General features: G+C 41.7%; 1 protein-coding gene across 3 annotated transcripts; it reads right to left on the bottom strand.

Annotated features, from left to right (window-relative positions):
• Positions 1 to 4,985: 4,985 nt before the first annotated feature.
• BPNT1 (3'(2'), 5'-bisphosphate nucleotidase 1) lies at positions 4,986 to 24,654 on the bottom strand. 3 transcript variants are annotated; one of them, XM_007064765.4, is made up of 9 exons: positions 24,516 to 24,654; positions 17,371 to 17,498; positions 12,868 to 12,972; positions 12,358 to 12,465; positions 11,502 to 11,550; positions 9,827 to 9,918; positions 8,263 to 8,460; positions 6,675 to 6,780; positions 4,986 to 5,669 (listed from the first exon to the last, which is right to left on the bottom strand). In XM_007064765.4, exons 2-9 carry the CDS (start codon positions 17,488 to 17,490, stop codon positions 5,521 to 5,523), a joined length of 927 nt encoding a protein of 308 aa, XP_007064827.2. In that variant the 5' UTR covers positions 17,491 to 17,498; positions 24,516 to 24,654; the 3' UTR covers positions 4,986 to 5,520. The 3 variants fall into 3 exon arrangements, with proteins under 3 accessions (XP_007064827.2, XP_037751632.1, XP_043399565.1); XM_037895704.2 differs by having other exon boundaries at positions 8,329 to 8,460; XM_043543630.1 differs by lacking the exon at positions 24,516 to 24,654 and adding an exon at positions 22,393 to 22,492.
• Positions 24,655 to 24,721: the final 67 nt, after the last annotated feature.

Below are 24,721 nucleotides of genomic sequence, written 5' to 3'. Positions count from 1 at the left end.
CTGGGTGGCCGCACACAAGAGAATGAAGGCTCCACTAATTAGGTGCCTGGAGAAGATGCACATGTAAGGTGAGGTGGTAGCTTTGGGGGGAATAGGGGGCAGTGGGGTGAGAAGAGGGGGTGGGGGAATTTGCAGGGCTCCGGCAGCCAGAGAAAGAAGTGACTTTCACCAGCTCCAGGGAGAGACGGCCCTCCTTCCCAGCCCCAGCTCAGGGGGCTGCCACTGTGGGGGAAAGAGGGCACATCCATCGCATTAGAAAGCTAAGACTACTGATATTAAAATATAAGTTGTGTGCTTTTATTTGTAGAAAAAAAAACATTATTAAGGTTTTTTTATACAGAACTTTTATCCAAAGCGCTTTACAATAGTTAGATAACAGTACAAACAACATTTGGAAAGATCATTAAGTGGTCCGCCGAGACCCTCAGCAATTTTCAAGTGGTCCACAAAAAAAAGTTTGAGAACCAACTGGTCTAGGATACAGCAGCTGCGCTCCTGTAGCACTTTAAAGGGAAAGCAGTGGACGTGTTTTTCCTTGACTTTAGCAAAGCTTTTGACACTGTCTCCCACAGTATTTTTGCCAGCAAGGTAAAGAAGTATGGGCTGGATGAATGGACTATAAGGTGGATAGAAAGCTGGCTAGATTGTCGGGCTCAACGGGTAGTGATCAATGGCTCCATGTCTAGTTGGCAGCTGGTATCAAGTGGAGTGCCCCAAGGGTCGGTCCTGGGGCCGGTTTTGTTCAATATCTTCATAAATGATCTGGAGGATGGTGTGGATTGCACCCTCAGCAAGTTTGCAGATGACACTAAACTGGGAGGAGAGGTAGATATCCTGGAGGGTAGGGATAGGATACATAGGGACCTAGACAAATTAGAGGATTGGGCCAAAAGAAATCTGATGAGGTTCAACAAGGACAAGTGCAGAGTCCTGCACTTAGGACAGAAGAATCCCATGCACCGCTACAGACTAGGGACCAAATGGCTAGGCAGCAGTTCTGCAGAAAAGGACCTAGGGGTTACAGTAGACGAGAAGCTAGATATGAGTTAACAGTGTGCCCTTGTTGCCAAGAAGGCCAATGGCATTTTGGGATGTATAAGTAGGGGCATTGCCAGCAGATCGAGGGATGTGATCGTTCCGCTCTATTCGACATTGGTGAGGTCTCATCTGGAGTACTGTGTCCAGTTTTGGGCCCCACACTACAAGAAGGATGTGGAAAAATTGGAAAGAGTCCAGTGGAGAGCAACAAAAATGATTAGGGGACTGGAACACATGAGTTATAAGGAGAGGCTGCGGGAACTGGGGGTGTTTAGTCTACGGAAGAGAATAACAAGGGGGGATTTGATAGCTGCTTTCAACTACCTGAAAGGGGGTTCCAAAGAGGATGGCTCTAGACTATTCTCAGTGGTAGCTGATGACAGAACAAGGAGTAATGGTCTCAAGTTGCAGTGGGGGAGATTTAGGTTGGATATTAGGAAAAAAATTTTCACTAGGAGGGTGGTGAAACACTGGAATGCGTTACCTAGGGAGGTGGTGGAATCTCCTTCCTTAGAAGTTTTTAAGATCAGGCTTGACAAAGCCCTGGCTGGGATGATTTAGTTGGGGATTGGTCCTGCTTTGAGCAGGGGGTTGGACTGGATGACCTCCTGAGGTCCCTTCCAACCCTGATATTCTATGATAATGTACCCTTGATGGGCTAGAAGCTGTTAAGATTTATTTAATTTATTATAGGAAGCTACCTACTTACTGAATATTTAGATAAAACATTTGGTTTTCTTGGCTGGACTCATTTGGGAGCAGCAAATATATCAGGAAACCTGTGTGACTGTGTCCCCCACTACTGTGTTTATCGTGCATATCTGGTATTGCACAACAGTAAGAAGCTGCTCTTAGATTGCATGGAGATCTCTCAGGTAGAAAACAGCCTGCCTGCTAATAAACTAATGTTGCAGATCATTTGAAACACTTGAATGTGATGAAAAAATGGACACACTCTTAAATCATATCTATTCACTTTTGGCATATTTGCAGTGGTCTACCATCTGATCTGTTGTAGGCTGTTCAACATCTCTTATGGAAAATTTTGTACTGGGTATAAAAATGTGGGGATAAGGATGTGAATCAGATGAACATTTGTCTTCTGTTAATATATGTAGAGTTAATGACATTAAAATCAATTATACAGGGGGAAAAAAACCTAATGGGGCTTTCAGAAATAGCTTCTGTCTCTAACTTAAGATCCTATTACATGTGTAGTGGACACTGGATAAAATACAGACAAATCTATGATTTCAGGTTTATGAACATGTTAATTAAAATCAATCTTTACTACATTAAACATGACTTCTTCAATTCAGAGAACTACTTGTGACTGTACTAGAAATATGAAATAAAATGGGTGCTCACTTCACTAAATTGCATAAAGGAACTTATGAGTTACTATACCAAATCAGACCAATATGCCAGGGGCCAGTGGCAGATACTTCAAAAGAAGATGAAAAAAACAAACAGTCCCTAATTGTCTAATAAGGGTTTAACTTACAACTAGAGAAAGTGTCTTCCTTACCCCTTGTCAATTAGAAGTTGGCTCATTCCTAAAGCATAAAATCCTATCCACCATAATTGTGGATAATTTCAGTCATAAATGTGTAATCCTTTTTTGAATTCTATGACACCTTTGTTCTCAATATATTGTGGCAACGAGTTCCATAGATAAGTCCTACATTATGTAAACGACTTTCCTTTCAGCTGTACATAATATAATTCTTATGAGAAAATGTTAATGGAAGTGCTTGCTCTCATGTCTGCATTCCATTCCTTATTTTGTAGGCCTCTCTATGCCTCATTTTCCCTATCGATAAAATGAGGATAATGATATTTACCTCCTCTGTAAAATGCTCTGAGATCTACTGATGAAAAGCACCATATAAGAGCTGGGTATTATCATCACTGTGTCCCCATTTATTCATCTCTGTAAACCAGGAGTGGCTAAACTTACTGATCCTCCGAACTGCATACAATAATCTTCAGAAGTTCGGGCACCGCAAGACATGCAAACTGTCCCGCAGGGCAGCACCTGCTAGAGTGTGGGGGTTCTGCCCTGATCTCCCCCCCCCCCCCACCCCCACCCCCACCCCCACCCCCACCCCCACCCCCCGGTTAAAGCCTTTAGACCCTCGCTCCCCGCAGGACAGAAGACCCTAATCTGCCGCAGGGCAGGAAGCCCTGAGCTCCCAGTCCGGTAGGCGGAGAATAGGAGGATATGTTGGGGGGGCTCACACTTTAACTGTAATAGAGCCACATGTGGCTCACAAGCCACAGTTTGGCCCTTCCGGCTCTAAACAGCCCCAAACTGTACAACTGCTTCATACAGAAGTGTTTCCACATCTCATATTTTCATCTCCCATCTCCAAACCCCATCTGTTTCCTCCATTAAAATATTCAGAATAAACTTCCAATTCATTTATGTCATAGAAGGGTCCATTTTCTCACAGTGCACAAGGGATTAATGTGCATAATATCCAATGTGACACCAACAGAACCAGGTGAATTCCTCAGGTCTCAGGAGTACATTATATACAGCATCATGCATCTGAAACCTTCAAGAACCTTTAAGATTGTTATTTAGCATTAGCTGCAACTTAGCAGGCATCCCAGTAACAGAAAAAAGTGTTGGTCAATGGCAGAATGTTTTATTAAATAGCCTCACAAAGTATCATATCTAATGGAGTATTTTAGGGTTTGTCTACAAGGGGACACTCAGGAAAATTAATCCAAAGTAACTAAAAGTGTGAATTTAAAGTCCATTAGTTAAATCTGTATGGACAGTCTCATTCAAAATTAAAGTGGCCTTAAATCAGTTTAGTTTAAATTAGTGAATTAAACTAAACTGAATTAAGGCCCCTTTAATTCTAAATGAGAATGTCCACACAGGGGTTTAATGCAGTTTAACTAATTCACTTTTAATTCTCATTTTTAGTTTATCTGGATTAACTATAGAAAAGCCCTTAGTTATGAATGAATACTGACTACAGGGTTAGAAATGTCACAAAGTTTCATTATTACCACCATTTATAGAGCACAGTAAGTATGTCTTTTCCTGTGTTTTAAGTGCCAATGTCTCTGTTCCATTTATATACCAAGCTGAAATTTATATCTAGGTAATTTTTAAGAGCAAATCCCAAAGAAATTACCTCTTAACATCCCTTAAATACATAAGGATTTAATAAAATAATTTCAGTAATTAAAATATTAAATATCCTGATTTGTTAAAATCAATTTAAAGAATTAATTTTATATAGGAGATGGGGGAAAAACAATTGGTGATAGGTATAAGTATCAGATGGTTGTAACAGATACATTGAAAAAGGAGGTTTGAAGTTATTTATGTCAATTTAAAAACTGCTGGACATTTTGGGGTTGCAAAAAACTTAGCCAAGCTAAGAGAAAAATTGTATTGTGTAAAATGAAAGCAGGATGTAGAAAACTGGTGCAGGAAATGTGATGCTTGCATTGCAAAGACTGGGCGACCTCCTGTGCATCACTGTTTTGTGGAGGCACCAATAGAGTGCCTTGCTGTTGATGTGCTGGGCCTTTGCCAGAGACAGGGGCTGTCAGTGACTCTGTAGCAACTGTACTTTTAAAAGCTGCATACAGAATTATGACTAGAAATGAATACACATATGAACCCTCCAGAGTTAGGATGAAATGCGAAGACCTTAGTTCTGCTAGCTACAGAAACAGCTGCAAAATCCTTGGACTATTAAATATATAATCAAAATTGAGCTGCCTGTGTGTGAAGAGTTAACTCCTGTAGCAAAAGAAATTGCTTCAGTACTATCCCCCACAAACCTAATCCGCTACAAAAACCCTCATTGAAAGCAGAGAGAAATAAGCCAAACACCAAGAATAAAAGGGGTTTTCACATGCTGAAAAATGTTACAAAATGTCAAAAACTGCTATTTACAAAAGGAAGCATGTCATGCTTAAGAATCAATAACAGTAACTTTATTATAAGCAGTTGGACCCAGAACAAATTATTTATTGTCAATATATAAAGTGAACTAAGTATTACTGTCTATGTACAACAAAAGATGTTGAGCAAATTCAGGCTATGGTTTCGTGCCCTGAAATTAGTTAAGGAAATAGATTTGGACTGTGACATTATTATGTGATACAAATGTACACAGTATAATTGCACAAAATCTATTCACAAGAACAGAACTTTCCTTGGGTTCCTTACTTACAAAGGGAAGGAAAAACATCTACTGTGAATATTGAAAAACTGTCACCTGTTACCTGGTAAAACTACTGTAGGTTTTTCCCCCCTAAACAATCAGATTTAGCAATGTATCTAGACATTCTGTACACTAATTTCTAAAACAAATCACTGATCAGCACAATATCAGAATGAATCTAGGCTCAGATTTCATAAAACAAATTTTCAAGCTCATTTGGCAGTTAGCTTGAAATATTATGTTAACGTTTTTTTCACAGCCCAGAGGAAGTTGCCTTCCTCCTTTAAGGCACGAGGGCTTGCTTAACGTTCTCTGGAACACGACTCGCATAATAGTCAAAGTTTTTCAGAGTGGCAAGGACTCCTGCTGAATTCATGTGTTTCACCTCCTTGTTATAATGAAAAGGATTTCCATGGATATCAGTCAACTTGCCTGCAAGAAATATATGAACGTGTTATTGGTCCCAGTTCATTTAAGCACAGCAGCTGAATTTTTCCTGAAATAGAACACCTACTGGTTCTCTCTTCCTTTGAATCATAGTTGTTACAGATAGATGTAGAAGATCAAGTCTTTTATATTTGCAATGCCAAGATACAATCTCCTGACACGATATTAAACCAATACTATACTTGATCTTAGTGGCTAGAAGAAACCTCTTACATATTAAGATGGGCAGCAGAAAAGGTCGACCACCACCACTGATCTAAAGTTAATTCATATTTATTCAAACAAGCCTTTTCATAACTTATATTTTCACTAAGGCACAGTGGCTTTATGCTATTTGTAGGGTAGTGATTTTACTGGGTTACACATTGGATTAATTCAAATTTGGAGCCAAATCCTGCAGCTCCGAGCAAGGACTACAGGATTTGGCCAACAGTTTTGTTGTTTTTGAAGAATTATAAGATGCCCTCCGTACACACAGTGAGCATATACAGAAAACAAATGAATAATTGCAGTAATTGGGAAAAGGCCTCGTTGTATAGGAAAACAATAAAGCAGCAAAGGAAGCTGTCGGTTGGAAAATAGTAGTAGTAAAACCGATGTGTTTTAAAAGGAATGTTTTTTGTATTACCTCAAAATTAGTAACTGTATTGGATCTTGAATAAAAGCAGACAAGGTAAATTATACTGCCTTCTACTGGCAAATCCAGGGTCTGATCCAAAGCCCACTGTAGTCAATGGGAATTGTTCCACTGATTTCAAAGGGCTTTGGATCAGGCCTTTAGTGCTTAAGGGTGGTGCTTTGTTTTGTTCTTAAATATATACACAGGCTTTTAGGTCAAGAAGTTTTCTGCCAATAATGGGCATAATGGAACTCAACTTGGTCCTATGAAAATATATCATATGATCTACCTTGTGCACATAAACATTAGAAAAATCTATTGTAACTTCAACTTCTCTCAAAAAAGAGTTATGAACATTATTGTTAACTCACCTCCCACAGCATGTAAAATAGCCTCGGGAGCACACGTATCCCACTTCTTGCACCCAGGACTAGCAAACACATAAGCAGAAGCCTTGCCTTCTATAAGCTGAATGATCTATTACAGATGAAAAATGTCAGTCATTTCGTATCACCCCCAGGCATGCAAAAGATAGAACAGGAGTTCAATGGGAGTAGAATTGGGTCAGTTTGATACTGCACACACTCTGATAGCCTCACCAGAAAGAGGAGTCTCAAAGGCTCCTCTTCAGGTTTTAAAAATTTAATAATCTTAGAAGTCTACAGAAAAACATAGCTGTTACCATCCAAAGTGATCCATTTTTCATTGTCTCAAATATAATCTATAGGAAGCAAATCTAGTCCTTGGCATCCAACTCATGTATCTTGGCTGGATGCTGAGGAGATCTGCCTGGGTGAACGGAGAGGAAACCATCCTCCCATGCCGATAAGGCAGAGGTGGGCAAACTACGGCCCGTGGGCCGGATCCGGCCCCTCAGGGCTTTGGATCCGGCCCGCGGGATTGCCCCCCATGGTGCCGCAGGCCCCGCACCACTCTCAGAAGCGGCTGGCACCACATCCCTCGGGCCCTGGAGGGGTGGGGGTGGGGCCAGAGGGCTCCATGCATTGCCCTTGCCACCAGGCGCAACCCCCCGCAGCTTCCATTGGCCGGGAACGGGGAACCATGGCCAATGGGAGCTTTGGGGGAGGTACCCGGAGGCATGGAAAGGGCAGCGTGCGGAGCCCTGTGCCTCCCCCTCCCCCAGGGGCCGTGCAGGGACGTGGTGCCGGCTGCTTCCCGGAGCATCGTGGCATAGGGCCAGGGCAGGCATGCAGGGAGACTGCCCTGGCCCCGGTGCGCACCGCTGCCACCCCGGAGCCGCTTTAGGTAAGTGGCGCTGGGCCGGAGCCTGAACCCTTCCTGCACCCCCACCCCCCAACTCCCTGTCGCACCCCGCACCTCTCCTGCACCCTAACCCCCTGCCCTGAGCTCCCTCCCGCAGTCCGGACTCGTCCTGCACCCCTGCTCTGAGCCCCCTCCTGCATTCTACACCCCTCCTGCGCCTCAGCCCCCTTCCCTGAGCCCTCTCATACACCCTGCCCTGAGCCTGTTCCTGCACACCCCACCCTCTCCCACACCCCGCACTCCCTCCCGCCCCCAACCCCCTTCCCTGCATACAATTTCCCCAACCAGATGCGGCCCTTGGCCCAAAAAGTTTGCCCACCACTGCTATAAGGCCTTTCTAGCCCTATTGCACACTTTCATATGGGTTGGGTAAGAGGACCAGAGGCTCCAAGTGGTTACAGATATTCCATCCCTTCCTTCTCCCCCAAACAACCCCTGCATGTTGCTCGGCAAGGAGCCCCAAGAGCACTGGACTCCACAATATGGAGCGGGGGAGCATTCCCTGTATCTATATCTCCACCAAATCCTGCCCCACCTCTTCAGGCACCAGTTCCACTGCCAGGCGTCCCTTTGCACCTAGTGAGATAAGGATGACATTTGGCCCTAAATTCTTTGCTCTCTTTACAAAGATGTCATATCTTACAACTAGCAAAGAAAAATATTGGATTGTCATACCTTATTTCCTGCACCTCCAACTCTCACCACACTATCAGGGTTCATTGCACTAATGCAGTCATTTACCAGCTTATTGCTGTGTGAACGGGTAGTAGTGATGATGCGTTTCCCAGCTGGCACTTCTTTCAGCTGAAATCCAAAGGCACCCAAACCTAGGACACCCCAGATTGTCCTACCCAGCACGGCATCTGCTCCTGCCTACACAGAAGATGCAAAAAACACGGCTTACAGTTACCACAAAATACCACTTCATATTTTTTAAAAAATATGAACACCAAGGAATAGCTGTAGACATTTTATTTCATTATTAGATTCATTTTAGAGGGTAAAAGTGTAAACTGTGGCAATGGAAAAGAAGTGAGTTCTAGTAACAGAAACACAGGGCAGGAAGCCAGGACTCCTAAGTTCTATTCCCAGCTAACTGAATGACATATTGTGTGACCTTGAGCAAGTTATTTAGCTTGGGCAGGTCTCTGTGCTTTAGTTCACTCGACTGTAAAATGGGGATAATAATTCTTCCTTATCCACCTTATGAGGTCTTTGTGATAATGGATTAAGTTTGTAAATCTCTTTGAAATCCTTGCATCAGATATTACAGAACTGAAAAGTATCCTCATAATTATTTCAGTGTAATATACCAACTATGAGCTTTTCTTTGCTTTGCCCAATCCTAATCAGCTCCCATTCTGTGTCCTTGGATTGTCCCTGAATTTTGCTATTCTGGTGTTATAGTTAATCCTCTTCATCCCCCATTTTGGAGGGAGGGACGTATGGGACTGGGTTTGGTAACATTCTGTAACTCAGCTGCAACTAACTGTGGTTAGGTCTATAATACAGGCTGGGGGTGTGATTCCCGTGGGTGCATACATGTACTTGCACTAGTTCTCATTAAGCAAGCATGAGTATAAATAGCAGTGTTGTTGCGACAGAAAGGGTAGTGGGAGTGGAGTCACAGGGGAGCCGTGGTGGGTACAAACCCGTCTGAAACCAGTAGGTATGTACTTGGGACAGCTAAGCCATGCCTCTGCTGCCGCTATCCATGCTACTGTGGCTATGTGTACGCATGCCGGGGAATCACACCCAGAGCTCATAGTGTAGACAAAGCCAGAGAAACACCTGGTGCCTTCTAAGGCCCAGCTTAATGATGTCCCAGGATTCAGTCATCAAGTGGCACTAACAGAGTGGAATGGTTGGCATCTCCCTGTGAATCTAAACAGGTCACTTTTGCAATGCATCCAAGAACCACCAGCCTGGAGCAAGATATCATGGGTTTTACACTCATGTGACAGCCTAGCTACAATATGCGTAATGCCTTGTTACCAAAAAGGGTGGAGAGCTGTTGCAGTTATTTGCATGTCCTTGAATTCAGTTCCAAGAAACTATCATCAACAAGCACACAGATCAATAGTTCCTTATATTAGACCATTAGCTCTAGCTAGTGAAGTGTGGTACGTATTGTAGGTCAAGCACTGTTGAGCAGAAAGTGTGTGAACTAGAAATGTGTCCTAGAAGTGACAGTTACAGATTATTTAGTGCTCACAAGCAAAATCAATGCATTTATTACCTCATAGTTGTAGAAGGGCTGGTTAATAACTCCTGCTATTGCTTTACCTTCATAAGCAATTCCAATAAGAACTGTTACATGGTCAAGGAGACCTGTGAAGAAGTAATAATTATTATTAATCTTTAATGCTGGAAAATGGGAGTAAGAAAAAAAAAAACCCAGCCCTCACGCAAACCCACAATCCTCTATCTTTGTTCAATTACTTGAAAATATTTATAATGGCCAAGATTGGCAAAAGTCACTAGTTATTGTGGATGCCTTCATTTTTAGTTGCTCAACTTGAGACAATTTGATACTCTTGAGCAATCTGTGTTCTGAAAAATAAGACCCTGTTAAGATGTCTCAAATTGGATGCCCAAAACTCGAGGCATCCAAAAATTACTAGTCACTTTTGACAATCTGAGCGAACATGCATATTTAATATTAGGAAGACTCTGGTGAGAAAAAAATTCTATCACTACATAGTACTATACTTCCATGATAAAAGTAATTATGTTGTTTTAAAAGAATGATGTAAATACAGTAGTAACATCTGTGTGTTTTCAATGATGCGGACACAAATATTGTAGGATCATACAAGTTTAGGTCTTTCCTATCTCTAATTCATTGATCCTTCCCCTTGCAAAGAAAAGCCGGAGAGACAATGTATCAGATATTAAAAGATTACTATTAATAAAAGCCATTTAAGGCATATCCAAAGCAAACGTATGTAAAAGAAAAGAAAAGGCCCCAATCCTGTGAAGTGTTGAATACCCTCAACTCCCATGGAAATCAAAGGTAGTGGAAGGCACTCAGGACGTTGCTAGGTTCGAGCTGGTGCCTAATGTGAATAAAATCTCATACAAGTTATGAAATGGGATTACAGGAGTCATAACAACTGTTAAAAAAAAAAAATCTTATACAAACTTTTTGTCAAGGAAGACACTTTTGGAGACTCAAGTGATCTTAGCTGAAAACTTTATGTGGAACTGTACCTGGGTGTCTACAGGCAAGTACCAACAGAGCATTTAGTAGAAAATATACACTGTAGAACAAACAGCATAATTCCAGTGTGGCCTTCTGGAAATGTCATGAGTCAGGAAAACAGAGCTCAAATTGTTTATATGGACAAGAGAACTCCAAAACAGTGCCAGGAAAACCACTTGGTGACAAATTCTTCTTTGCCCGACAAAGCTAAGTGACATTTTCTTTTTCAGATACGAAGCATTTAAGAAATCCTGCTTATTCCTGACTTGTAAGCAGGATCCAAATGTATGTATTAAATGCCCATCTAACCAAAAAAATTCCGACTTTGAGTCTGACCCTTCTAAATGACTTCACTACCCACACTTTTCTAGTTCAGTGGTTCTCCAGGCCTCTTGTTCTGCAGGCCGCTTTGTAAGTGGGAGATCACTGTGTTATATAAATTAGAGATAGAAAAGAACTATTATATCACCTAGTCCCTCCCCTGCCAGTGAAGATGGTTCCCTACACTATATTTCTAGTGCTATGACCAGTCTAACATAAAAAAAATGCTCACAAAATCCTTTCCCTCTCAACATTTTCTACCTATTCTGATGGACTCTGCACACTACAGTTTGATAAGCTTCTAGAATGTTCTAGCAATTTTCATGTTACTTTTATTAAACTGAAATAATTTTTCAAATCAGTACAAATATGCAAAAGAGAAGCCAACCTTCCGTGTATTCTTTGGTCCCATCCAGAGGATCAACCCACACAACAAGCTAAAAAAAAAATAAAATGAAATGCACACAACACAAGAGGAAACACAAACCATGGAAATTAAACTATTGGTATAATAGTTAGCAGCAGTGAGAGGAGGATAAACCTCACAATGGTTAAGAAATCTTACACTTAACGTGCAAAAAGAATTCATGTTCATAAATGTTTATTATATATAGGACTGGACAGCTCCAGGGATTTGTAAAGAGATATTAGACTTTTCACCAGCTATTTAGCTGGCTATGTAATGTGGATTTGGTGAGCTCAATCCATTTTGCACAAAAAGACGTCCACATTTAAAACCTAACATCAACCCACCACCACTTGCACTACTTAGCAATGCTGCTTGCAATCTCAGTAGAGATGTCAAGGATTGAATGAGAGTGCTGTAAACTTGTCTCTCTCACCAACTGAAGATATTACCTTGCACACCTTGTGTCTCTAATATTCTGGGACCAACATGACTACAACAACACTGCATACAAGGAGTCAATGGGCATGGAAACTAAACTACCCCCTCACTCCTAAAGGCGGTCCCTTTAGTATTGATCTGATACACATTCATGGGACATTACAGAGAAACCTGCAGTTCTGCTACCCATGCCACACCCATTCTGTGGATATTTCGAGGGCTTCCATTTTTAGGGCTGTCACTTTGTCACCTTCAATTTAAAAAGGAAGTATTTTCACTTAAACCAAAAGATAAGCTGACAACATCAAAATTATCTGTTTTATTTCTTGGCTCCTTCTTAGGTAAGACTAATAAGCTATATGGGGATATAAGAAAGTAAGTGTAACATTTTTATTACCTCTTCCTCTTTAATGGAACTGTATTCTGGTGGAAAAGCTTTCTTCAGTATTTCCTCACATTGACCTTCCTCAATCAACTCCTCATCTACATCATGAGAGGGCAGGTCCTGACAAAAGGACACAAAGACACTAACAGAAACAGGCAACAGCCAGAGAGCACTGTGTGTGAGCCTTTGCAGCTCCCAAATATGGTTCCATTCCTAGCACTGCAAATACAGCGGAGCAAAGTGATACAGCCACTCCCTAGGTTTTAGCCATGTGCCAGCCTTTTCCTTTATCCCAGGTTAACTTGGCCTGGTTGCAGGCGTGAGAGTGGGATTTGGGATTTGCCTTCCAATCACTGGATTTGCTGGCAATGCATCTGATGAGGCTAACGCTGAGGGAAGGGGAATTGGGAAGGAAGATAAAAATTAAAGAGAACACGTGGCTCTCTTAAGCCTGCAAATGACAAATGTAAATCATAAGTGGCAAATTACATTTTCAGGATGTTAGATGAACAGAGTTCTCACCTCTTCTCCAATGATTGTCACTCGGGGGAATTTCCGTGCCAGTGAAGAGCAAATGGTCATCTGTACCAGTCGGTCGGCTTTGGTCTGCAAGTCGTTGGGTCCACACTGCAAAGGACGGGAAGGAATAATTCTACTTTAAAACAACACAGTGGCCTGTATCGCACTGATCATGGATATCCAGTTCCCAGTGGAGAAGGATCCATGTCACAGAAATCACCATCCCAATTAACCAACTTGAGAGAAGCCAAGGACTGAATAGGTCATTGAGACTATTCTTGAGTTGAGTTTTCTCTCTTATCATCTGTCTCAGGAGTGAAATACATTGGTAGGGCAGTGTGAGGAAGCTTGTTCCAATGCTGCATGTGTTGTACCTTCTCTGTGGATTCAGCACAAAACATCCTTATTTCTATGATAACATTCATACAAGTATACCACACTTCACAGAGCCAAGTAGTACATTTATCAAGTTAAATAAACATAAGACGAGAAGGAGAGAGAAATTTAAAGACATAAATAAGGGGAAAAATGTTTTGGCATGCTACTGAAAAGACAACAAGTTGAAGAGGCAGGAGCTGCAGAGAAGAGGGCTGTTATGCCAGCTGTGAGCTCACGTATGGAAGGACACTGAGAGGAAAGGTGCTAAACAAGCAAAGGGATGTAAAGAAAAAGGGAGAAGGGCTTGGTAGTAAAGAGGAGGGATCTTTCATTCTTCAGGTTGCGTGCATGCAACTCACACAGAAGGCAATGGGAGTGAACGTATGCAGCTTATGGGATGGTCAGGCCCAAGAGGGCGATTTTTTTGGACTGGATCTTGGAAAGATTAGGGAGGCATTAGTTGTTTGAAGATGTTTATACATATGAGGAGACAAGTGGCATTCTGCACATGTTGATGTCTAGGGAGCTGTTCCTTGGGAAGGCCAAAAGAGAAGGAAGGTGCTATAACTTCTGTTAGTGTTGTCAATTTGCATTATTCAGAAGCACAAGATTTCCACTATAAAAACTGACTACTTAGGAAAATGCAGCTACTTACAACTGCTTGGATAAATGGCTCACTCAGAAATAACTTTTTACAACCACAAAAAGGTGAGAATGCTACTCTCAAATGTATTTTCATTACATTTTCCTGTACGTCAAATTTCTTAAAGCATAATAACATGAAATTCATTTATTGTTATAATACAATGAAATTTTGATTCACTGCATAAAGCCAAAAATAATTAATCTTATTCATGTATAGATACAGACTTCGCAGGATAGGGGCCATGATATTTTGTGGAAAAGCTTTCTTTTTAATCTATAAGAAATTTATAGATAAAATGGGTGTAACTTTTTTTTTTTTAAAACAATCTGCAGACATTTTCCACATCCCACAAACCACTGAAGTCTAAGGATCACTCACATAGTGGACTAGCAAAGGCCAGGCTACTAAAGTGCAAGTTAGCAGCATTGTCTTTTTGTATAGTTTTTGAACTAATATTAAACAAGATGGGGAAAGTTACAATGATAATCACATTTACTAAGATAATTCCGTGGACATTGTTCTTAATTATTTTGTAGTAGTTGGCCTTCTATGATTATTGGGGGGCGGGGAGGAGACCTTCATTGGTTTGGCAGTTTTTTTGTCGAGTATTGCTGTTCCAATATAGGTCTAAAGCCTGTAATCCTTGCACATGCAAAACTCCCATTGACAGACTTCAGTGAAAATAAGGATTTCAGGATTTGGTTCATAGAACCACAAGAGTTAGAGACAGAAGAGACCTTTTAGGCCATCCAGTCCATCTCCCTGCCAGCGAAGAGAGGAAAGTTGGTTTTGTGACTGAGGCCCTGGACTGGGACACAAGCGATCTGAATTTACTGTGGATCCTTGGACAGGTCACTAATCTCTCTGTGCCTCAGTTCCCCCATCTGGAAAATGGCGCTAATAACCCTACCTCACATCCTTTGCTTCTTGTCTATTAGATTATATACTCTTCAGGGTATGGATATCCCTTATTAGGCACATACAGTGCCTAGCACAATGGAGCCTAGTCTTGGCTGGAGCTTCTAGGCATTATTGTAATATAAATAATAATTATCCAAGACTGTCCCAATCAGAGGTTGGGAGAAGAGAAGAGTAGCAAAGATCGCCAGCCCATCACAGCAGGCAGGAGGATCCTGGGATAAAGAAGATGGGGAGAGAAAAGCCATCTTTCAACACCCTGAAGTGGAAACAGGTGGAGCTTCAAGTTTATGTGACACCTAGTGACCAGAACAAATATGAAAGTTGGAACCTCTTAGCATGATCCAGCAACCGCATCCTGACAGGAAATCCAGCAGGGAAGAGGTAGGGATGGGAGAGGTCAGTAAAAAAGAAGATGGCCTACCAATGACAACCAGGGATAATGCAATGGACTGCTCTCCACTGCATTATCCCTGGTTGTCATTCGTAGGCCCTCTTCTTTTTTACTGACCTCTAGCTAGTAGATTTATTTCTCTGACTAGCAAGTGTCTAGTAAATATTTCATTATCAACAAAATGAGTCAAACAGGATTCTTTGTAAAGTCATATATACCAAAGGAGTGAGAGAAGAGGCTGGGATCAAGTTAGACCAGAGGTCCCCAAACTGTTGGAAGCGGAAGAACATTCAGGGGTGTGCAGCTGGAGTCCGGGCCAGCCACTATGGAGGGCAGGGAGGGGAGAGATACCCGGCACCACTCCTGCTCCTATGTCCCCAGCTGTGGCCCCAGCCTCAGCTCCCTTGCCCTGTCTGCATCCCCCCTCTCCCAGAGTTGTGGGGGAGGGGACATAGACAAGGGTAAGGGGGGGCATGAGGTAGAAAGCTTTGGGGACTTTTACGTTTAAAAAAGAAAAAGGTGAGATAGAAGAGTAACAAGAAGGGAGGCAATGACATTAAAAGATCAAAAAGAAAAAAAAGTCTGTTAACAAGGGCCTACTTCTGGTGCATATTCTATTTCTTAGGCTTCAAATGCACTTCATGCTAAGACTAAGACTCATAGTAATTGAATTAGAACACACATATTTATTACATGATACCAGGAGTAAGATGATCGTGTGATAGCATTACCAAGCTCTGGATCTATGACTTATTGTGGTTACGATAACTAAGCACATTACTAGAACATTGAAATAACTTGCAATTAGACTTGAATAGGATATATTTTCTCTTTCAAATGAAAAAAAAACCCAAAAAAGCATAAACAAAACATTCAAAGACTAACCATTAAATCAAAATCACTCCAATAAAAAAAAAGGTGTAAATATTTTATAATGAGGATGCTCTATTGCCTGCTAGGGGAAAAGAAAAACAGAAAAGGAAAAAGCTGTAAGAACATTTAGAGAAATCACTGAAATAAGATACAGCAGCCTGGCAACTGCTGTCAGTTGGGTAACACTCTAGGAGACCAGGATTCTGTGGGGAGAGAGTTGATTATTGTACCTTATATAAAATGCTGCAACAAGATTAGAGATAGGGCCAAGATGGGGTTCCGGCCAATGGGAGCTGGTGGGGGCATTACCTGCAGGCAAGGGTGGAGCGTGAAGCCTAGGACCCGGACCTGCTGGCTGTTTCCAGGTCACGCACAGCACGGGTGCCAGGACAGGCAGGCAGCCTGCCTTAGCCCCCATGCTACGCTGCTGTCTGAGGTAAACCCACGCCCCAACCCCAAGCCCCAACCCTCAGCCCCCCCCAAATCGGTACCACCCTCCTGAACCCCAAACTCCTCATCCCCACCCCAGAGCCAGCACCCCCAGCCCAGAGCCCTCACCCCCTTCCTGTACCCCAACCACCTGCATCAACCCGAAGCCCACTCCCACACTCCAAGTCCCTCATTTCTGGCTCCACCCTAGAGTCCACATCCCCAGTTAGAGCCCACACCCCAACCCCCACCCTAGCCCAGTGAAAGTCAGTGAGGGTGGGGGAGAGCGACGCACCAAGGGAGGGGGAATGTAGTGAGCGGGGGCCGGGGCTTGGGACAGGGGCAGGGCTAGGGTGTTCAGTTTTGTGCCAAGTTGGGAACCCCATGGGGCTCCAGTAGGCCCTGTCCTTCCAACCCTACCCTCAGGATTGGGGCCCCCATGACCCAGGGGTCCTGTCCATTTGCTGGATCAGGAAGAACAACCTGAGCCAGATAAAACCAGGCTATTTATGCAAATATCCTTTTCTTTGTCTTGGTCCCTGGAGAATCCAGTTTGAATTCATATATGCCAACCTCTCCAGGAGGTGGCTTCAAAGGATGGATAACAAAGGATGGACATTAACAACCCCCTCCTCCTAGAGGAGTTACATACAACTCCACAATAACACACAACTGCATTTTGAATATAATGGTCACCAAAGGTATTAAACCTAATTCAATAAAGTATGCCAGGATATTGTCAGTCTGTCGCAGCACTCCCTCCCCCCAGTTGTGTGGGAGCTGTCTGATCTTCAGAAAGAACTCCTTGGGCTGTTTTTAACTCAGTGTTCTTAACAGACATGAGATCAGTATGAAGGAAAATAAGTACCTTCTCCACTATGCCCAGGTCTCCGCCAGCTACCACATTTCTGACGATTGTTCCAGCTCTGTGCGCAACAGAATACGCAGAGGCCATTAGGCGCATCAACACAGTTGGAGAAGAAGCCATATCAAGTGCTGAAGAGAATCAAAAAGCGATCTTGTGAATGAGAACTACACATCATGGATTTCATGTATTAACATTCAAGGGAAGGTTAGGTTATGCTAGGAGGAGAGTTTGGAGTGTTATTTATATAAAGGTAAAACCTTTTGTGGTAGCTGATTGGAAAGGGGATACTGAACTAATCTGGGTAAGTAGGAGACTTTTCAATTAAATTATTACAAGTTTGGGGATAGACGGTCACTTCAAATAACGAAAGGTTCAGATAACCAAGGTCTGACTGTAGTCCTGTGTTAACAGAGTAGAAGGCAGTAATTATTGTAGTTTACAATGTGACACAGATGCAAAAAAGGGTTGCATAATGAGAGGCATTGCATCATGAAGCAGAGGCGGTAGTCCTTCTCTAGATGACTCTTGTAGGTGAATTTACCCTCTCCTAGCTCCTTGGTTGCAGGAACTAGCATTGTTTCTCTATCTTCCCTCCTTGTTCCTGCAACCTCACATTTCCCTTCACATTCTCTCTCCTGGCCTCTCCACCGTTACCCTGTTCCCCATTCTCCCTCCCACTTCTCTTATCTCCAGTCACCCTCTTTGCCCTCAACTTCTCACTGCCCCTATTTCCCTGCTCTTTATTCCCCGTCTATGTTCTCCACATTCCCCTCCCTTATTCTCTTTCTTTCCTCTCCATCTCTCACACTACACACACATTCCTACCCCCGCACTTCACTAAAAGGATACTTCTAACTTTCTGAGCTGGCTAAATCTTGATGTATCCTGAGCAGAAGTGGCTAGTAATGCTAAGTGTCTAGTATATAGAGTTTTATGAATTTCAATAAAATACCATATAGAAATGGGGGGAAAAAAACCCTGAAACAAAACAACCCAGTATAGTCTGATAACTTTACTGATAATACTAAATGTGCAATTCTCGTTTTGAAACCTAGAGTCATGTAAATTACCCAGATTAATGCCAAAATTACATCAGATTATAGCCCTTCACTTCTGACTTGAACACTATCAGGCATGCTCTTGTAGTTAAAGCACAGAAAGAGTAGGAATTAGGATTCCTCAGTTCTATTTCTGGATCACTTATTGATTTCCTGTACAAACCTGATTAAATCATTTAATTTGCCTATGCATCATTTTCCTTATCTGAAACATATGAATAATAATACTTTCCTGGGTCTTAGGGGTGTTGTGAGGTTTAATTAATCAGCAAAGTGCTTTGCGGTCCTTTGATGGAAAGCACATTTATAATAATTGCCTTGGTTTGTCAAAGAGGGTGGATAAAAATTGACTTTTTTTTAAATCAGATTTTTTTATTTAAATTAAACATACATTTAAAACAAAATCTATTTAAAATTAAATTTGAACATGACCATCTATGTTAAAGCCTAAACTTATTATAATTTATTAAAATATTTTAAATTAAATAAAAATATTAAGCAGTACATGTTTGCTGCCAAGTTTTTAAAAGTCGAACCACAGAACTAGTAGATGCCACTGGCTAAGCACTTGAAACCAGAGTCTGTTGAATTGTGAAACCAGCTTTCAACCAGCAGTAGCCTTTTCTGCAAATGCAAAGAGAATATTTTCTTCACTTCCATTTATTCAACTAGTTCAGTTCAACAACTAGTTCATTCAAAGTTAAGAAACCAATAGGAGTTGGAAAAGCAAGAAAGTGTGTTTTCCTCTTCCAATCTATGAATAAAAAGTAGGTGTGAGAAGATGAGAGTTCTGAAGTCTTGAAGGACATGGTGACCAGAAACAATCAGTTCAATTTCACAAACTACAGATAATAAATCCTTCCTTTGTTTAATAAATCAGTTTTAAACTCCCCCCTTATGTATTCATCTACATTAAATCATTTTATTTACCTAATAAACTATTTGAAAATGCTATTTTGGAGCATTTTTAATTGAATTCCAATTTCCACCCAAACAGAGCTTAACACAAATCACTAGCAAAAATATTAATAACCTGTTAAATAAGAAATGCATCATTCACCATTTTCTAACAAACAATGTAAAAATCAACTTATAATTGCTTAGATAAAAGTGTATGCGTATAGCACATGTATGTGTATATGCCCTTGGTTAGCAAATTTAGCATGAAGGCTGTATTTAGTTGCAAATCAGCATATTTTAATGATTACCAACAAATGAGAATCAACCTTTCTTTAGGAAACTAACTAAAAAGTACAAATGCAAAACAAAGTTTCCTGCTTACTGATTTAAATTATGATTAAAATTGATTTAAATAAATTCACCCTGTTAACAACTTAAGTGCCTTTTTACCAATTCTCTCTCATTTGCATTCCATTCATTCTGTGCACAGAGAGTAAGTGTTGCAGCTTTAGGGATGATATGCCATATCTTCATAAATAACAAAAGTTTCACTGCCTGCTTTTAGTGCAAACAGAAATCAAACGCAAATATGGAGTCACGTTCGGCACCTACATCACTTTGATTTAAGTCAGTGTTTCCCAAACTTGGGACGCCTCTTGTTCAGGGAAAGCCCCTGACAGGCCGGGCCGCTTTGTTTACCTGCCGCATCCGCAGGTTCGGCCGATCGCGGCTCCCACTGGCCGCGGTTCGCTGTGCCTGGCCCATGGGGGCTGCGGGAAGTGGCGGCCGGTACGTCCCTTGGCCAGCACCGCTTCCCGCAGCCCCCATTGGCCTGGAGCGGCGAACCGCGGCCAGTGGGAGCCGCGATCGGCTGAACCTGCGGACATGGCAGGTAAACAAACCAGCCCGGCCTGCCAGGGGCTTTCCCTGAATAAGCAGCGTCCTAAGTTTGGGAAACACTGATTTAAGTCAAGCTACCCTGTTAAATTAAATGCCTTTTTTTCTAGTTCTCTCTCAATTTGAGTTCCAAGTGACAAACAGTGTTTAGATTGCGTCCTTCCCAGGCACCCCTCAGGTTGAGAAGGATTTGGTGGGACTCTCTTTAGAATCTGTCATCGTCACTTCTTAATCAGCTGCTTCCTTCCAGAGCCTCCACAGCATATCCAGTCACCGCCAGCCCCAAGAGCAAGAGACCAAGTTTGGCATGTCTAACAAAGATCTCACATGGGACCATAGAGCATGACTACTAAGCCACTGGGTTGCCTCTTTTGTTAAAGATGTAATACTAGACTATTATTACTAATCCCACATAAGTTTGATTTTGGAGGGTATTTAGCTGGAAGATGTGGTCAGAATGACTGAGGCTAAAGTCTGACTCTCGCTGCAGCTGCTTTTGAGAATTAGGTCTATAGGACTTGAAGCCTTTGGTAACTAAAATTAATATCTATAAAATGGCTAAGATGTCAATTTTTAACATATGTGACATGTAGCACTCACTGCCTCAGGATATTATTGACGCAAATATTATTATTTACTGAGCTCTCTTACTGCATCTAGTACTATGGAAAACAAACAAGAAGACAAAGTGACTATTGCAAGAAGCTCAGAGTCTGAGGCCGTGATCTTGGAGTTCCACTGAATTAAGTAGGCTCTATGTGGGCATAGGGGTCTCCCCACATGTAGCAGCTTGCAGGAGTGGGCCCTAAAGTTACACAGACAGTACATCTGAAAGATAAAATACACCACATAGTGAAAATGAAGGTGCGTTCTCTTTAAATCTCTCTCTAGTGGATTCTTGCTGAAAAGCTTTTAGGAAGAAATGTGTCTTAATGAGTTTGTATTGTTTTTTAATAAGGTCATTTGTCACTCAGTAACATTTACATCACCGATTAGGTATCTATATTACTAAGAATAGCAGCTACAGTTGATTAGCTAAAATGAATTTACAAAGAAAATGATCAGCAACTGGGGTCAGGATTAATTTTGCTCCATGGCACCAGTCTTACATAGTTAGGTTCATCAGAATCAAAGGACTTAGGTGCATCATGAATTGTGGCTATGGATTATTTATTCACCCACATAGTTGTTGTTGGGGCATTTGATGAGTTGGATGAGGTACACCTCATGTTGGGACAGGCATTAGTAGGACCCATGGATCTTGAAAGGTGTGTTGTGGGAGGACCATGTGTGGTGGTAGTGGTACAGCAACAACTATATGGATGAAACCAGACAATCGCTGTGCTCTCAAATGAACTCACACAGAAAAATGATAAAAGACAAAAAACACCATCACCGTAGGCAAACACTTTTCACAGAACGATCACTCCATATCTAAACTCTCAGCCCTCATCTTCAAACAAGATCTTCACAACACCTTCAAAAGATGAGCCTAGGAATTGAAATTCATAACTCTGCTGGACACTAAAAACCATGGTCTTAACAGAGACACTGCTTTTATGGCTCATTACAACACTCTGGGCTTGTACACACTACCACTTATGTTGATATAACTTATGTCGCTCTGGGGGGTGGCTTATTCACACCCAAGTGATATAAGTTACGCCAACCTAAGCACCAGTGTGGACAGCACTATATCGCACTATATCCTGCCAATGTAGCTACCACCTCTCATGGAGGTTGTTTTATCATGCTGACGGGAGAGTTCTCTTCTGTCGGCATAAAGTGTCTTCACCAAACGGGCTGCACTGTAGGCAGTACTTCTAGAGTAGACTAGCCCTTTGTAGCTTACTAACCCAACTTTGTCCTACAACTGCTAAGGAGTTAATTGCCCACTTCATTTTAATTGGTCTCCCCCAACACCTGTTAACTTCTTTCAGAATAGCAGCCGTGTTAGTCTGTATCCGCAAAAAGAAAAGGAGTACTTGTGGCACCTTAGAGACTAATGAACTTATTTGAGCATAAGCTTTCGTGAGCTACAGCCCACTTCATCAGATGCATGCAGTGGAAAATACAGTGGGGAGATTTTATATACACAGAGAACATGAAACAATGGGTGTTACCATACACACTGTAACAAGAGTGATCAGGAAAGGTGAGCTATTACCAGCAGGAGAGAAAAAAACCTTTTGTAGTGATAATCAAGGTGGGCCATTTCCAGCAGTTGACAAGAACATGCCATGTACATTGGCCAAACCGGACAGTCTCTACGTAAAAGAATAAATGGACACAAATCAGACATCAGGAATTATAACATTCAGAAACCAGCCGGAGAACACTTCAATCTCTCTGGTTACTCGATTACAGACCTAAAAGTGGCAATTCTTCAACAGAAAAACTTCAAAAATAGACTCCAATGAGAGACTGCTGAATTGGAATTAATTTGCAAACCGGACACCATTAAATTAGGCTTGAATAAATACTGGGAGTGGACGTATCATTACACAAAGTAAAACTATTTCCCCATGTTTATTTTTCCCTCCTACTGTTCCTCACACATTCTTGTCAACTGCTGGAAATGGCCCACCTTGATTATCGCTACAAAAGGTTTTTTTTCCTCTCCTTATCTGATCACTCTTGTTACAGTGTCTATGGTAACACCCATTGTTTCATGTTCTCTGTGTATATAAAATCTCCCCACTGCATTTTCCACTGAATGCAGCCAATGAAGTGAGCTGTAGCTCACGAAAGCTTATGCTCAGATATACTTGTTAACTTCTTGTGCTTAACAATCTGTCCCACCTTGTATTTAGTTGTGACACCTTGGTTACCTTTTCTAGATCCAAGGAAGAGCTCTGCGAAGCCTAAAAGTTGGTGGTGGAAAGGACAAGAAGTTGGTCCCGTAAAAGATATTACCTCATCCACTTTGTCTCACATATCCTGGGACCAACACTGCCGAAACAACACACAAAACCATTTATATCAGTTTAGCTTGCACCCGTAAATTTACTGACACAAGATAAACCAACATATGCCAGGTTTAACAGGGATGTTCAAATCACTTTAAGTTTTGCACTGATTTGATGGAATTGATGTAAAAAATACACTTTTAGTTATATGTGTCTCTTTGCCTGCACAGACCAGGCCAAAGACTCTCACTGCGTTAACATCACTTCAGCTGAACTGGTAGTGGCACGCATATGCATAAAGCCCAAAGCCTGGACACTCCTACGCACGTGCTTAACTTTACTCCTGTGGGTAGTCTCATTGGGCTAATAATGGTATGTCTGCAGTATCAGGGCCTAATTTTGTAAAACTGTAAATTTTGTAAAAAATTTGTAAAATCTGTAGATATGGCTTTTGGGTGGCAAACCCACCATATGCTCAGATGTATCTCATTCTTGTTGTATCCACTAAAGTAATCGGTTGCGTTATAAGGGAGAACAAAAACCCTACTTCGTTTGGTGTGACTGGTTCACTTTCTTACCCTCTTCCTTGTTCTCAGCAATATCCATTTCAGTTTTGCTTCAATTGAGCAATAACCTACACTTGTTTAAAGAGACACTGCTTGAAGGTAGTAGCCCGTAACATAGTTTTTTTTCCCTTTTATGCTTCCAAAAATCTATGTAATGTACAGATGGTTTGCTCCTCCACTATCAAAATAAATTCCTTCAATTTCTCCCCAACCCTTTAAAATGATTGTTTCTGAAAAAAAATCTGCAACAGCCTTCCACTCATGAGCGGTTCTAGAACAACAAACCAGTGCAAAAAGACGATTGAGAAAAAATATCTTATGCTGAACTTTTTAAAAGATTTAGTTTAGGTTTTTTATCACTTTTAATTGATCTAACATAGTTGTACCTTTATTTTTAAACAGCAAGGAACTTCCCCCTTAAAATAATTCCTTTACCCCCACATACTAAAGCAGATACTAATAAAGCAATTGAAATAATCAACCGAATTATTTCTGTCTTGTGCTTTCCCAGATGGGATCCGGGCTTAAAAATCTCATACATGTGTGCATTGACTATTCTCACTTGTATGATTGTCTTAGCAAACAGAATTAGAATAGAGAGAACCCCTTAAAATCACAAGACGCGTGGATACACAAGAAACAACGCGGTTAATGAAAACATTTAACTGTCTTTCAAGCACAATTGTTCCTTTTTTCTCCCATCAGAAATCCCTCCTCGTCCTGGAAGTTTTCCTCCCCCATTGATAAGTTTCACACGCGGACACATATGTAACTGGTATATACGAAACACAGACCCTGGATAAAGAATAAAATACCTGTGGTTCAACTGGCAGCAACGAAAGCAGGCTACTTCCTCCGTGCAGTACCCTGCCTGCTCCTTGCTTTTCACCCAGTAACCCGCCTACTCCTCCAAAACTTTCTGGGTCCTAACGTTCACGCTTTGCAACGCTTGGCAGCAGCAGCGCCATGCAGCTGAGCCACCCAGAGGACGCGCATGGGTGATTTCATGGGCTCATTAGTC

The sequence above is a fragment of the Chelonia mydas genome, chromosome 3, assembly GCF_015237465.2.
Source record: "Chelonia mydas isolate rCheMyd1 chromosome 3, rCheMyd1.pri.v2, whole genome shotgun sequence".
In the NCBI taxonomy this organism is placed as follows: domain Eukaryota; kingdom Metazoa; phylum Chordata; order Testudines; family Cheloniidae; genus Chelonia; species Chelonia mydas.
Note: the sequence above shows the minus strand (reverse complement) of the source record. Positions and strands in the feature narration are given on the sequence as shown.